General features: G+C 32.2%; 3 protein-coding genes and 1 pseudogene across 3 annotated transcripts; 3 read left to right on the forward strand and 1 right to left on the reverse strand.

Annotated features, from left to right (window-relative positions):
- Window positions 1–382: 382 nt before the first annotated feature.
- Window positions 383–1,750, forward strand: LOC105647035 (putative O-methyltransferase 3). Its single transcript, XM_089718698.1, has 2 exons — window positions 383–1,211; window positions 1,369–1,750. The coding sequence occupies exons 1-2, from the start codon at window positions 432–434 to the stop codon at window positions 1,666–1,668; spliced, it is 1,080 nt and encodes a 359-aa protein (XP_089574824.1). The 5' UTR covers window positions 383–431; the 3' UTR covers window positions 1,669–1,750.
- A 983-nt stretch (window positions 1,751–2,733) lies between these two features.
- LOC149497940 (trans-resveratrol di-O-methyltransferase pseudogene) lies at window positions 2,734–4,117 on the forward strand (annotated as a pseudogene).
- Window positions 4,118–5,778: 1,661 nt separating this feature from the next.
- On the forward strand, window positions 5,779–7,227 carry LOC149497941 (putative O-methyltransferase 3). The gene is made up of 2 exons (XM_089719590.1): window positions 5,779–6,614; window positions 6,715–7,227. Exons 1-2 carry the CDS (start codon window positions 5,838–5,840, stop codon window positions 7,012–7,014), a joined length of 1,077 nt encoding a protein of 358 aa, XP_089575716.1. The 5' UTR covers window positions 5,779–5,837; the 3' UTR covers window positions 7,015–7,227.
- A 618-nt stretch (window positions 7,228–7,845) lies between these two features.
- On the reverse strand, window positions 7,846–10,036 carry LOC149497942 (OPA3-like protein). Its single transcript, XM_089719591.1, has 4 exons — window positions 9,740–10,036; window positions 9,501–9,635; window positions 9,186–9,272; window positions 7,846–8,323 (listed from the first exon to the last, which is right to left on the reverse strand). Exons 1-4 carry the CDS (start codon window positions 9,866–9,868, stop codon window positions 8,165–8,167), a joined length of 510 nt encoding a protein of 169 aa, XP_089575717.1. The 5' UTR covers window positions 9,869–10,036; the 3' UTR covers window positions 7,846–8,164.
- Between the last annotated feature and the right edge of the window lie 2,654 nt (window positions 10,037–12,690).

Here is a 12,690-nt window from a genome sequence, read left to right on the forward strand (position 1 = left end):
ATGTGCCAATGTTTTTTAAAAGGCAATGTTCTGCACTATTTTGAAGAATTGTTTGTTTTCGACCACTTCACTTGTTTGGTTGCAGCGCACATAAGCTGTTCGACGTTGTTACTCAAAGAAATAAAAGATAAAATATAAAAATATAAATATAAAAAATAAAAAAATAAAAATCTCCTAGTTTAGTGGAGTGCAAGAAGATAGGACTTTGATTAGAGGGAAAGAAACAGAGACAGAAAAAAAGAAAAACAGAAAATTCCTAATAAAAAGGAAAATAAATATAATATTATCCGATTAGAAGAGTTGCACACCGTTCAATACACCAGACGTCATGAATCACTCGATAAATATAATAAATAAATATAATTGTCAATATCTCGTCATATTTATATCTCTACGAACCATATCCTAATACAATTAACAAAACCATAAAAATGGCTGATGGAATTCTAAACCAAGATTCTAATCAGCAACTCGAAGCTCAAGCTCATATATGGAACCATATTTTCAACTTCATAAATTCCATGTCCTTAAAATGTGCAATTCAATTAGGAATACCAGACGCCATTAACAAGCATGGCAAGCTCATGACTCTTTCTGACCTAATCAATGCCCTATCTATACACCCAACCAAAGCGCATTGCATTCCTCGCCTGATGCGCATTTTAGTCCATTCTGGCTTTTTTGCTGTAGCAAAAATAGAAGAAAATGGCCGAGAAATAGAAGGGTATGTTCTTACTAATGCATCGAAGCTTCTTGTTAAAGAAAATCCATTGAGTGTGACACCGTTCTTGCTAGCCATGCTTGATCCTGCTTTAACAGGACCATGGCATTATTTAAGCACTTGGTTCTTGAAAGATGATAGAACCCCATTTCATATATTTCACGGAAACGAATTATGGGAATCTGCTGGTCAACATCCTAAGCTCAACAATTTTTTTAATGAAGCTATGGCAAGTGATGCTAGGTTGGTTATGAGTATTATGATAAAAGAATGCAAAGAAGTGTTTGATGGGTTGAAGTCATTGGTTGATGTTGGAGGTGGAACAGGAACTGTGGCTAAAACTTTAGCTAATGCATTTCCTCATTTGGATTGCTTTGTCTTCGATCTCCCTCATGTCGTTGCTGGTCTTCAAGATGGTGAGAACTTGAAATTCGTTGGTGGTAACATGTTCGAGGAGATTCCTCCTGCAGCTGATGCAATTTTACTGAAGGCATGTACTGAAATTTATGCTCTCTCTTTTTTCTATCTTTTCTTTATTTTACTTGGTATTAGATGAAAGGTTGTCTTGCTTTTGAATGTCTAACCTTCTGCATGCTGCGCTGATATTCTGCTAACAATTTTTTAATTTTATTTTCGATCATAAATAGTGGATTTTGCATGATTGGAGTGATGAAGAATGCATAAAGATATTGAAGAAATGTAAAGAAGCAATTAAAGGCAGAAAAGGAGGAAAGCTGATTATTATAGATATGGTGATGGAGACCCACAAACAGAATAATGACTGCATTGAAACTCAGCTTTTCTTTGACATGTTGATGATGGTGTTGGTTAGTGGTAAAGAAAGAAACAAAAAAGAATGGGCTAAACTCTTTTTTGATGCTGGTTTTAGTGACTATAAGATAACCCCTGTGTTGGGTTCAAGGTGTGTAATTGAAGTTTATCTTTAATTAATATTATATATCATTACCGTATATGTGAAATAGGTTGTCTCGTGCTGTATTTACTCTTAATTAAGCATTATTTTGACAATATCGTAAACTTATAGTTACATTTCCAAAATTTCTTTTTTCTCATACCTTTCTATATAAAGCTTAGCATATGAAAATACTATTTTCTTTTTCCAATGACATTGCAATTTATTGTATTTTATTTTATTTTAGGAAAGGTGCTTTTTAAGAAAAAAGATTTTGACATTATTGTTTAATACTAAGTGGATTAAATTAATAATTTCTATCGATTTTACCTTCTACCAATTACAGATTCAAATAATTGTTCTCAATAGACAGATGAAATAATTATTTATAAGAAATGATTTTAGCAGAAGGAATCAATTTTTCGGATAAAAATTAATTCATTTTCAAATAGGATAATAAAAAATTATTCCAAATTTTATTATTTTCGGATCCTTGCTACATTGATATCCACGGAAGAGTTTCAAAATACCAAATTTTAGAAGAGGAAAAAGTCGCACTGACAACCTCTATTGATACAAGAAATTTATCCAAACTTAATCTAAACTATCCAACCACAGGAAATTCACAATTTATTCATACATTGAACTGCCAACAAAAATGAAATAAAAAAAAAAAAGTTCACGTGGAAACTCCCTAGTAACAATGAAAAAAAAAAAAAAAGATTAATAAATTAACAAAATCAAAAACGCATAACCTTATTAAATCTATCAACTGTTATATGCCTGGAAGATTAATACGTGATTTATTCCAAACGATGTAGATTTCGTTCTAAAAAAGAAAAACACAATGTTTTATTGAAGAAAAATAATGCTTGTCCTTATCATATCTAGCAAAATCTTGAGAAACATGAGTACTATTCAAACAATATACACATGTTAAACATATAAAATTAATTAATTCAGACACAACCCAACCCCATTAACAATAATTCTGCTAGTATTAATTACTCTCCAGGGCAATATATATATAGAGAGAGGGAGAGGTTAGAAGGTGTGTGCATCAACTTATCATATAGTTAGTACTAATTAAGTACTGTTGATGGTTTTGGTTACTAGAGAAAACATAGATGAGCTACTCAAAGCTCAGTCTCATACATGGACACATTCTCTGCAATTCATAAAGTCCATGTCTCTAAAATGTGCAGTTGAACTAGGCATACCTGATGCTATTAGCAACCACCACGGCCAACCCATGCCTCTTTCTGACCTAGTTTCTGCTTTACAGGTTGAGCCTGCTAAAACTCACCATCTTCACCATCTAATGCGAATTCTTGTTTATTCTGGTTTCTTTTCTTTAAAAGAAGATGGCTATTTACTTACTCCATCCTCTTGTCTTCTTCTAAAAGACACTCCTTTAAATTCAAGACCTTTTATATCTCTTGTTGATGATCCTATTCTAACAGAACCGTGTAATTGCATGAGCACATGGCTTAAAGATGATTATGATCAAACACCGTTTGTAACTGCATTTGGAGAGTCGCTATGGGAACATGCAGGGCATGAAATTAGGGTTAATAACTTGTTTAATGAAGCAATGGCTAGTGATAGCTTTTTAATTAGTGAGGCGGTGATAGTCAAGTGTAAGGAGGCATTTGAAGGGTTGGATTCTTTGGTTGATGTTGCAGGTGGAACTGGAAATATGGCCAAGGCTATCGCTAATACTTTTCCAAATTTGAAGTGTACTGTTTTGGATCTTCCCCATGTTGTTGCTGGTTTACAAGGCATTAAGAATTTGAATTTTCTTGCTGGGGACATGTTTGAGGCTGTTCCTCCTGCTGATGCAGTTTTGCTCAAGGTATACCAATTAGTTTACTCTTATTTATTTATTTATTTATTTTTTATTAACTAGAGGTATCCTAATCTACTGGATGAAGACTAAATCATGCTCGCATCTAGTCAACCCACGAAAAGGTAAGTGCTCAAACTGAATATTTACGACATCCATGAAAATCAAACCTTCAATCCTACTTAAAAAGAGAAAAATATTAAACTACACACACACAAACATAAGTTTCAATATTTTACTTTTATCACTTGGAATGTGAAAATTTGATTTAGCTAACACAATTGATTTGATAAACAGGGGATTCTCTGCTTCAACACAATTAAGACAAGGGGATAATATAAAGTTATAAACACAAACTTGTAATTCCCATATTCGCATCTCCTCCTTTCTTGCTTCTGATCTGGAACTTCTCTGGACTTCAAAAGTGACCTGAAAAAAACAAAATGGAATTTCATAAGTTTACCCAATTCATGAACAAATTACAATTATTTCCTGGTTGGAAGAAACAGCAAACCCAAACATTCATATGTTAATACAAATTCAAGAAAAACAATGCAAAATTGCAAATGCATGTCTAAAAATTGAATCTTTTTGTATACAGACAATTATTGATGGAGTTCGATCCACTCCAACTTAACTTCTTTTGAAGCTGAAGTAAACTTTTGTAGAATCTTGAGTTTTAAATTTATTTGCGGTAATTGTTTAGTAAGTTTAAATGAACCGAGACGTTTAGAACTTGGCTGGAAAAAAGTTCAAAAAAGCCTGCAAAGTAAGTTTTGCCCATAAGCAATACAAGATTATCGAACTTGATCAAGCTTTTGTATATATACGTACGATATTTATTTTAGACTTATTTGAGCCTTAAGTCCATCTTAAATTTAAAATTTTTTGAGTTGAATTCAAGCTTTAAGTTGAATTTAAGCTCAATTAGAATTTTCAGATTCGTCAATTTCAAGTTGAATTTCGAACCTCACACGATCAAGCTCAACTCGATTCATTTATACCCTTAACTACAATGCTCAATGAAAACGACTTTCAGCTTGTTAGACGTGCTCATAAATTGGTATGTCTTTCATAATTCTAATAAACCGTCTTCCATTCCATTTCCTTCAATAAGGGCCTGCAAAGTAAGTTTTGCTCATATGCAATTTAAGATTAGCATTTTTTTTTTTTTTTTTTTTGGGGGTAATACAATGAGAAATCAGAACTTCAGAGTGCGCCTACAATAGGCAACACTTCTTAAATCATGATCAAGCCAATTACATAAAGCAGGAGGACATAAATCCAAGATATGGGTTCTATCTTGTGACAGAGAAGCATTAGCAGCCAACCAGTCAGCACAACAGTTGACTTCTCGAAAAACGTGGGAAATTTGGCAAACCCACTCTCCTTCCAACAATCGATGAACACTAGCCACCACGGCCTGGCAACTCCCTGGCACCTCCCCTTCTTTTCTAACCATCTTAACCACAGTAAGGTAATCACATTCAACCTGCAATTTAAGATTAACAAAAAATTTTGGTTGTATACTCACAGGCAATGAGATCAGTGCCCAGTCCGTAAAGGGTCTTAATCCCAAGTGAAGGTCATGAATTGCTTCATGTGCCAATGTTTTTTAAAAGGCAATGTTTTGCACTATTTTGAAGAATTGTTTGTTTTATTTTGCCGATGTTTTCTAAAAGTAATTAGGCAAAAAAGAAAAAACAATCAAGCTATTGTGAATAACGCTTATCAATTGGGGGTTAACTGGGATATGGGACTCCTTAGAAAATCTCCCTCACCAAATACTATAAGCCATAATAATTTATTATCATAAAAAAAATCTCCACACTCTCATCTCTCTATATATGCATGTTTGATCATATTTGTATCTCTATCATATCAAAATACTATAAGCCATAATAATAACAAAACCCTTAAAATGGTTTGTAATGTACATTTGTGATGCTACTCACTGTCATCTAACTAATTAATTTTTTTTAGCAGCAGTTACAGTAATTCAGAGCCCATCAAGGGACAGTACGATTCATTACAAAATCCATTAGGAGCAATAGAACCCACTAAAGAGATATGATACAAATTAAAATTATCCATTAGGAGCAGTACTGAAGATAGGACTTTGATTTTTGAGTGGACGCAGAGGGAAAGAAACAGAGACAGAAAAAAGAAAAACAGAAAATTCCTAATAAAAAGGAAAATAAATATAATATTATCCGATTAGAAGAGCTGCACACCGTTGAATACACCAGACGTCATGAGTCACTCGATAAATATAATAAATAAATATAATTGTCAATATCTCATCATATTTATATCTCTACGAACCATATCCTAATACAATTAACAAAACCATAAAAATGGCTGATGGAATTCTAAACCAAGATTCTAATCAGCAACTCGAAGCTCAAGCTCATATATGGAACCATATTTTCAACTTCATAAATTCCATGTCTTTAAAATGTGCAGTTCAATTAGGAATACCAGATGCCATTAACAAGCATGGCAAGCCTATGACTCTTTCAGACCTAATCACTGCCCTATCTATACACCCAACCAAAGCTCATTGCTTTCCTCGCCTGATGCGTATTTTAGTTCATTCTGGTTTTTTTGCTATAGCAAAAATAGAAGAAAATGGCCAAGAATCAGAAGGGTATGTTCTACCCAAAGCAACTGAGCTTCTTGTTAATGAAAATCCATCGAGTGTGACGCCATTCTTGCTAGCCGCACTTGATCCTGTTCTAACAGGACCATGGTATTATTTAAGCACTCGGCTCTTGAATGGTGACCAAACACCATTTCACACATCGCATGGAAAGGCATTGTGGGAATATGCTGAAGACAATCCTAATCTGAACAATCTTTTTAACAAATCTATGGCTAGTGATGCCAGGTTGGTGATGAGTATTATGATAAAAGAATGCAAAGAAGTTTTTGATGGGTTGAAGTCATTGACTGATGTTGGAGGTGGAACAGGAACTATGGCTAAAGGCTTAGCTGATGCTTTCCCTCACTTGGATTGCGTCGTCTTTGATCTCCCACATGTCGTTGCTGGTCTTCAAGACGGTAATAACTTGAAATTTGTTGGTGGCAGCATGTTTGAGGAGATTCCTCCGGCTGATGCCATTTTACTAAAGGCATGTTCGTTCTATCTCTCTTCTTTCTTGTCTTTTTTTCTTTTGTTCCTCTTTTTGTATCTGTTAACAATTTTTGATTCTTATTGTTGGTTATAAGCAGTGGATTTTGCACGATTGGAGTGATGAAGAATGTATAAAGATATTGAAGAAATGTAAAGAAGCAATTAAGGGCAGAAAAGGAGGAAAGCTGATTATTGTAGATATGGTGATGGGAACCCAAAAACAGAATAATGACTCAATTGAAACACAACTTTTCTTTGATATGATGATGATGGTGTTGTTCAATGGTAAAGAAAGAAACAAGGAAGAATGGGCTAAACTCTTTTCTGATGCTGGTTTTAGTGATTATAAGATAACCCATAAGTTGGGTTTAAGATCTGTAATTGAAGTTTATCCTTAATTAATATATGATCAAGTAAAAAGCTTCACTATTGGTGAGAGATGGACAGGCTGAAGTTTGAGCAAGGTTAATAGCTATAGGTTATAATTAAGTTTGATGAAGGAGAGTAATTCTCTTCTGGTTTGGTTATTTGTGATTGTAAGATCTCTAGCACAAGAGATTTCTATTATTTGCTTTAATAAATATTGGGTTTGATTGAGCCAAAACTCACAATATGATCCAAACCCACGTCTCTAACACTATCCATTTCTACAATAGTTAATTTATAAAATGCTTCCATTGATTTTTTTATTTTCATAATTTAGAGAAAACTGTGGTTAACCTACATCGTTGTAGAGAGGAAAACAATTAATCTATCATAACACGTATCCACTAACTTCTTAACTAGATCTTCTGTGAGGCAACTTTGTTTGCTGAAGATAAGTCTCTTAATTCTCATGTTTTTGAGAGCATACTACTAGATTATGATAGAGGCTTAATCACCAAACAAAGCCTGAATCTTTGATTTTTTTTTTTTTTTTGAAATTTGGCAAATACTTTCAATTTTATCGATCAATGCCCTATATTTATTTTCTATATATGTTTTTCATTGTCAATTCTAGCATCCGTATAAAGTCCGATTGGATGCGATCGGCAGCCTTGGGAACGAAAGAACTCAGTTAGCGTACTTCGGATATGCCAATTACCATACCTTGGATATGCGAATTGCTTACAGTCAGAGAGTCCATATTTTTATTTTTCAAATTTGGTAGTGTTAAAGGGTACTCTAGAAATCATATTCTTGAATACGCATATAAAATTATTGAAAAATATCTATTGCTACAGCTATGATGAAGATTAATCAGTTGACAATTAATCAGATTAATCAAGTTAACTATAGTAGTTTAATCAAATTAAACAACAATTAAGTGTTAGATCTTCTGCAAAATAAGGCAAACAGAGAAATTGAGGAACAATGTGTACACCAGCTTTTCTATACTTCCCTAACAAATGGGAAGTAACGAAAGAAAAGTGATTCGGCTAACAAGTAAATATGGAAAAGACAGATGCTTCCCCCCAAGACCAACAACAATGCAAGTTAACTGTTCAGTGAAGTTAGTACTTACTGTGCATCTCCATACTGCATCCTGATTCTTGATTCCCACAGTTATCATGTTGAATTTGTTTTTCCATCTTGGAATACATGGCCATGCCTGGAGTTGAAAAGGCCAGCAAGTCCTCGTCCTTTGACAAGTTTTTCCGGGTCTTCGAGTTTGCGTTTAAGAAGTTCAACTTCCTTCGCTAATTCTTCATCTCTTTGTTTCATCTCCTGCAACAGCAGAACATTTTGCTTAAGAATAGACAAGAGCATTAAGTGTATATTTCCAAATATTAATTGCAACCAAAACATCTGAATCCCTGACTAATGAGTGAAGATATTTGTGTTTAACAGCTGATAACATAACCAAAACACATGTAGAAAGGGCAAGCGCACCGTTAGGTCATAAACTAAAATTCTCCACAGCTCAAACAGAAGCATAAACCAAAGTGATAAAGGTTTGACAAGCACTTATAATTCCTAGTTGATGATACCCAAACCACTATTACACATTTGAAGTTAACATTTGATAAGATAATTTAAATAGACACAAGTAGTGTAAATTGCACCACTTTCTGATGGATCCATTTAATGTGAGGAAATGGTATATTCAATAAATAAATAGACAATGCATCAACTTGATTTTCCATGATTAGAAATTTTACATTTTGGAATTCCAGGAAACCCATGCCCGCAGCCTGCACAGATTATATAATTTTTTGAGACCTAGTGGATAATGCTTGAATTAAATACCTTATCATCTTTATCACATTCCTTCCATCTGTCAACTTAGGAATTTTACATTTTGGAATTCCAGGTAACCCATGCCTACAGCCTACACAGATTATATACTTTTTTGAGACCAAGTGGATAATCCTTGAATTAAATACCTTATCATCTTTATCATATTCCATCCATCTGCAAACTCCCTTTCTTCCTCAATTGCAATAAAGAAAAAATACAACGAAAAATGGATAATGGGCAGAAACAAAGCTTCTCTATTAGAAAGGCGCATAAAAATGTCAATCAAAATATAATGTAATGTCAGGGAACGCAATGGGTCAAGGGATGATATAAAGTTATAAACACATACTTGTAATTCCCGTATTCGCATCTCCTCCTTTCTTGCTTCTGATCTGGAACTTCTTTGGACTTCAAAAGTGACAGCAGCTGCAGCAACCTGAAAGAAATGGGAATTTCATCATTTTACCCAATTCATGCAAAACCATTTTAGAATTATTCCTGCTTGGAAAAACCAATGTGTGAAATTTATATACCAGCAAACACAAACATTTAGATGTTGATACACATTCAAGAACAGCAATGCAAAATTGCAAATGTATGCCTAAAAATCCAATCTTTTTTATATAATTTTAGACCAGTAACAGGAACCGGAAGAGAGAAATACCGTAAAAACAAAGAGTTCCCCAATAAGATCAGCTGCAGCTTGGACAGCCTTCTCCTCATCCAAAGGACGTATTGCAACATTAGTTGCATGACCGTAAATCCGCCTTTGCACTGTTGTTGTGAATCGATGGTTTGCCTAATAAAGGAAAATAAACTGAAATCGACAAAGTTATGGATAAAGACAGAATATTTACAGATTGACATAATTGCACAAGGGAAACGCATAGAAGAGAAGAGAACCTGTGCAATGTTGATTATGAACTGACGGAACCTGGGGTGCAGCCCTGCTTCCTTCTTGAGCCTATTGGCTATGGGTTTGCAAAATGTTTTGAGAGCAAGCGTTCCTAGCTTTAACACTGGTAAAATCATATTACTTCTTTATAAGTTTTCGACCACTTCACTTGTTTGGTTGCAGCGCACATAAGCTGTTCGACGTTGTTACTCAAAGAAATAAAAGATGAACTATAAGACAAGTAGAGAACCACCATACAATCGCGCCCTCTCGACACAGGATGTTTTCAGACGGCGCGCTTTAACCACGTCTCATCATTATAATATGCTTTGTCAGCTGACCGCGCTCTACAAAAAACGACATCGTTTTTTTTTATGAAACGTCGTTACAGTGATGCGTGTCATGAAATCTGTGACATATAGCTAACCTGTCGTTCACCGACTGGGACAAGCCCTACAAGGACTCCACTTGACAAACTGAATAACTTCTTCATTTAGGCTTCTTTTATTTTTGAAAATAACTTATTTGAAAAGTATTTTTAGATTTTGATATTTGAATCGTAGAAAGAAAATCAGTTAATGAAAAATATGTTTTTTTATTTGAATTAATATTAATGATATTATTAATTATTTATTAAATTATTGAAAAAAACTGAAAAACTTTTTAGATATTAAATTAAAAAAGAATTATTGAAAAAGTTTTATTATTTTAAAATATCAATGCTATTATTGAATTATTTAGTTAATTATTATTGGTTGATGAAATAAGCCGAAGATCTAAAAAAACTGGTAAATAAGAGAAAACAAACAATCTTTAAGTTATTTTATGTCCTTTTTAAACTAAAGAGGTCCTTTCATTTGATTATTTGCTTGTCCTAATTTTTTTATCGATATTAATTTTTATAAATACAACTACGCGAAGCGTCCGCGCTTTTGCGCGAGTTGCTTAATAATTTATAAATATATATTAAAAACCTATTTTTTCTATAAATTTTTTTATCGTTGTATATTATATTTATTAAGTTGTATTTAATATATTATTAAAAAATCTATTTTCCGCTTTATCAAATTATCATCTTATTTGTAAAATTATTAAATTATAGAAATTGTAGCGCCATTAATTTATTTTAAATAACTATACAATTCAATTAAATGTTTATAAAGGTTTTAGTTAAAGTTTATAAAGGTTTTAGTTAAAATTTATAATTCAAACAATTTATCTTATCATAGATAATTCCATACAAATAAAGTTTTTCAATTCAAATGGATGATATATATATATGGATATATTATTTATTTTATAATTAAATTATTTAACAGTAAAATATACTTTAATTATTTATTAATATTAATTAGGTTTTTACCAAATTAAAAGTTATAGAAAGGAAGAGTGCTTTTCCCTTTGGCAAAAAGATACAGTAAAATTCTTTTAAGTCAAAATAACAACAACATTCAAAGCCTCCTATGAGCTGTGTTTAATGATTTCAACAATCTAATATTTCGTGGACTATCTTCCAAACAAATACCTAGATGAGACGAGAACCTTCCCAAAAAAGAGTTATTGAAGGCCAAGAACATAAATGAAAAAACAAAAATACGAGCTAACAATTTAAAAACTAATAATTAATTTATTTAATAATTTATAATAAATAATATAGCAAATGAAAGAGTACCTCTGCATTGACAAATTAGTCGGTGGAAAAAGAAAGGCGTATAAATTTTTTCAATTAAACCAATATTCATGTGAATTGCATTCAAATCAAGACGGAATAAAAGAAGCTCTTCATTTTACTTTCTATATGCTTTTGTTCCTTTAAAGAATCCTGAAACTGAAATAATCAAATTATTAATTAGTAGAATATTCAACAATTTGGGAATGTTTAGTAATTAATTACTTGATTTCATTATATACATGGAATCAGTTAGCAAGAGAAAAATACAAAATAGCATATTCACCATCACTCAACCAAATTAAAAGAAAAAAAGATTTTTAAAAAGCTAAATGCACTTCATATATATCTAAATAATTGCTCACCAAAGAAAAGATTTTTTATTCACTTGTAAGTAGAAGATTGACGAACGTAGAGAGATATATAGATCATTAGCAATTCAATCCATCGCCATGAACGTTTTTTATTTTGAGTTAATTTTATTATTTATAGATAATAGGAGTTAAATCTGATAGCTAAATTTTAGCTAGACTTTATAATTCAAATAATTTGTTAGTGTACATAATAATTCCATATGGACAGAGTGATCTTAGAAAATATTAAAATCCAATCAAATTAAAATAAAATGAAAAGAAAACTCTATAAAAAAAGATAAATAGGAATATTGAATAGATCGGGAGGGGAGATTTTCGAAACAAATATATTATCAAGGACCGTCTAATTTGGCTCGGAGCTTAATCACAGTTAAAGCTCTTCGTTACTCCTTTAAGGTGAGTTTAATGGACATCGAAATCAAGAGCTCTTGATTTTTTTTATATTTTAGTTGTGGTTGTTGACGGGTTTTGCTAGTTTTGATATTAGAAATTGTGTTGCCATTGGATGAAATTGATGGCATTAAGATTGAATCTTGCTGTGTGTTTAGATGTTGGATTGTATTTGTTTTTTCTTCTTATAGTTATGGATTTCTGTTTATTATTGTTTGGTTGGGATTGAAAATTTGACAATTCTATATGTAGGTGGTCCATATACTGCCAATTGGTTGCCATACACTAAGTCAATTAAAAAAATATTACTATTTTTATCCATATTTTTTTTTTCTTAATGTATGATTAAAAATACTATCATTTAAACTATAACATTATTTGTAATTGATCTAATGTATAAGTGAGTTCATACACTGGATCTAGATAAGTGTTTCCCTTTATTGAATTAATTCAATATATGGATGAAGCCATCCACCAGATAAATAAATATATATAATTATCGTATCATAAATCAAATCAATTTTTT

The sequence above is a fragment of the Jatropha curcas genome, chromosome 3, assembly GCF_041381405.1.
Source record: "Jatropha curcas cultivar XTBG-Jc1 chromosome 3, XTBG_Jcur_1.0, whole genome shotgun sequence".
NCBI classification, from domain to species: domain Eukaryota; kingdom Viridiplantae; phylum Streptophyta; class Magnoliopsida; order Malpighiales; family Euphorbiaceae; genus Jatropha; species Jatropha curcas.

What these genes read in the sequence shown, in the direction of transcription:
- LOC105647035 (XM_089718698.1), top strand. Translation starts at nt 432, where the DNA reads ATGGCTGATGGAATTCTAAACCAAGATTCTAATCAGCAACTCGAAGCT. An exon ending in CTGATGCAATTTTACTGAAG is followed by an intron (nt 1,212 to 1,368) that starts GCATGTACTGAA and finishes GATCATAAATAG; the next exon opens with TGGATTTTGCATGATTGGAG.
- LOC149497941 (XM_089719590.1), top strand. Translation starts at nt 5,838, where the DNA reads ATGGCTGATGGAATTCTAAACCAAGATTCTAATCAGCAACTCGAAGCT. An exon ending in CTGATGCCATTTTACTAAAG is followed by an intron (nt 6,615 to 6,714) that starts GCATGTTCGTTC and finishes GGTTATAAGCAG; the next exon opens with TGGATTTTGCACGATTGGAG.
- LOC149497942 (XM_089719591.1), bottom strand. Translation starts at nt 9,868, where the DNA reads ATGATTTTACCAGTGTTAAAGCTAGGAACGCTTGCTCTCAAAACATTT. An exon ending in TCATAATCAACATTGCACAG is followed by an intron (nt 9,636 to 9,739) that starts GTTCTCTTCTCT and finishes TTCCTTTATTAG; the next exon opens with GCAAACCATCGATTCACAAC. An exon ending in GGGAACTCTTTGTTTTTACG is followed by an intron (nt 9,273 to 9,500) that starts GTATTTCTCTCT and finishes CATTTCTTTCAG; the next exon opens with GTTGCTGCAGCTGCTGTCAC.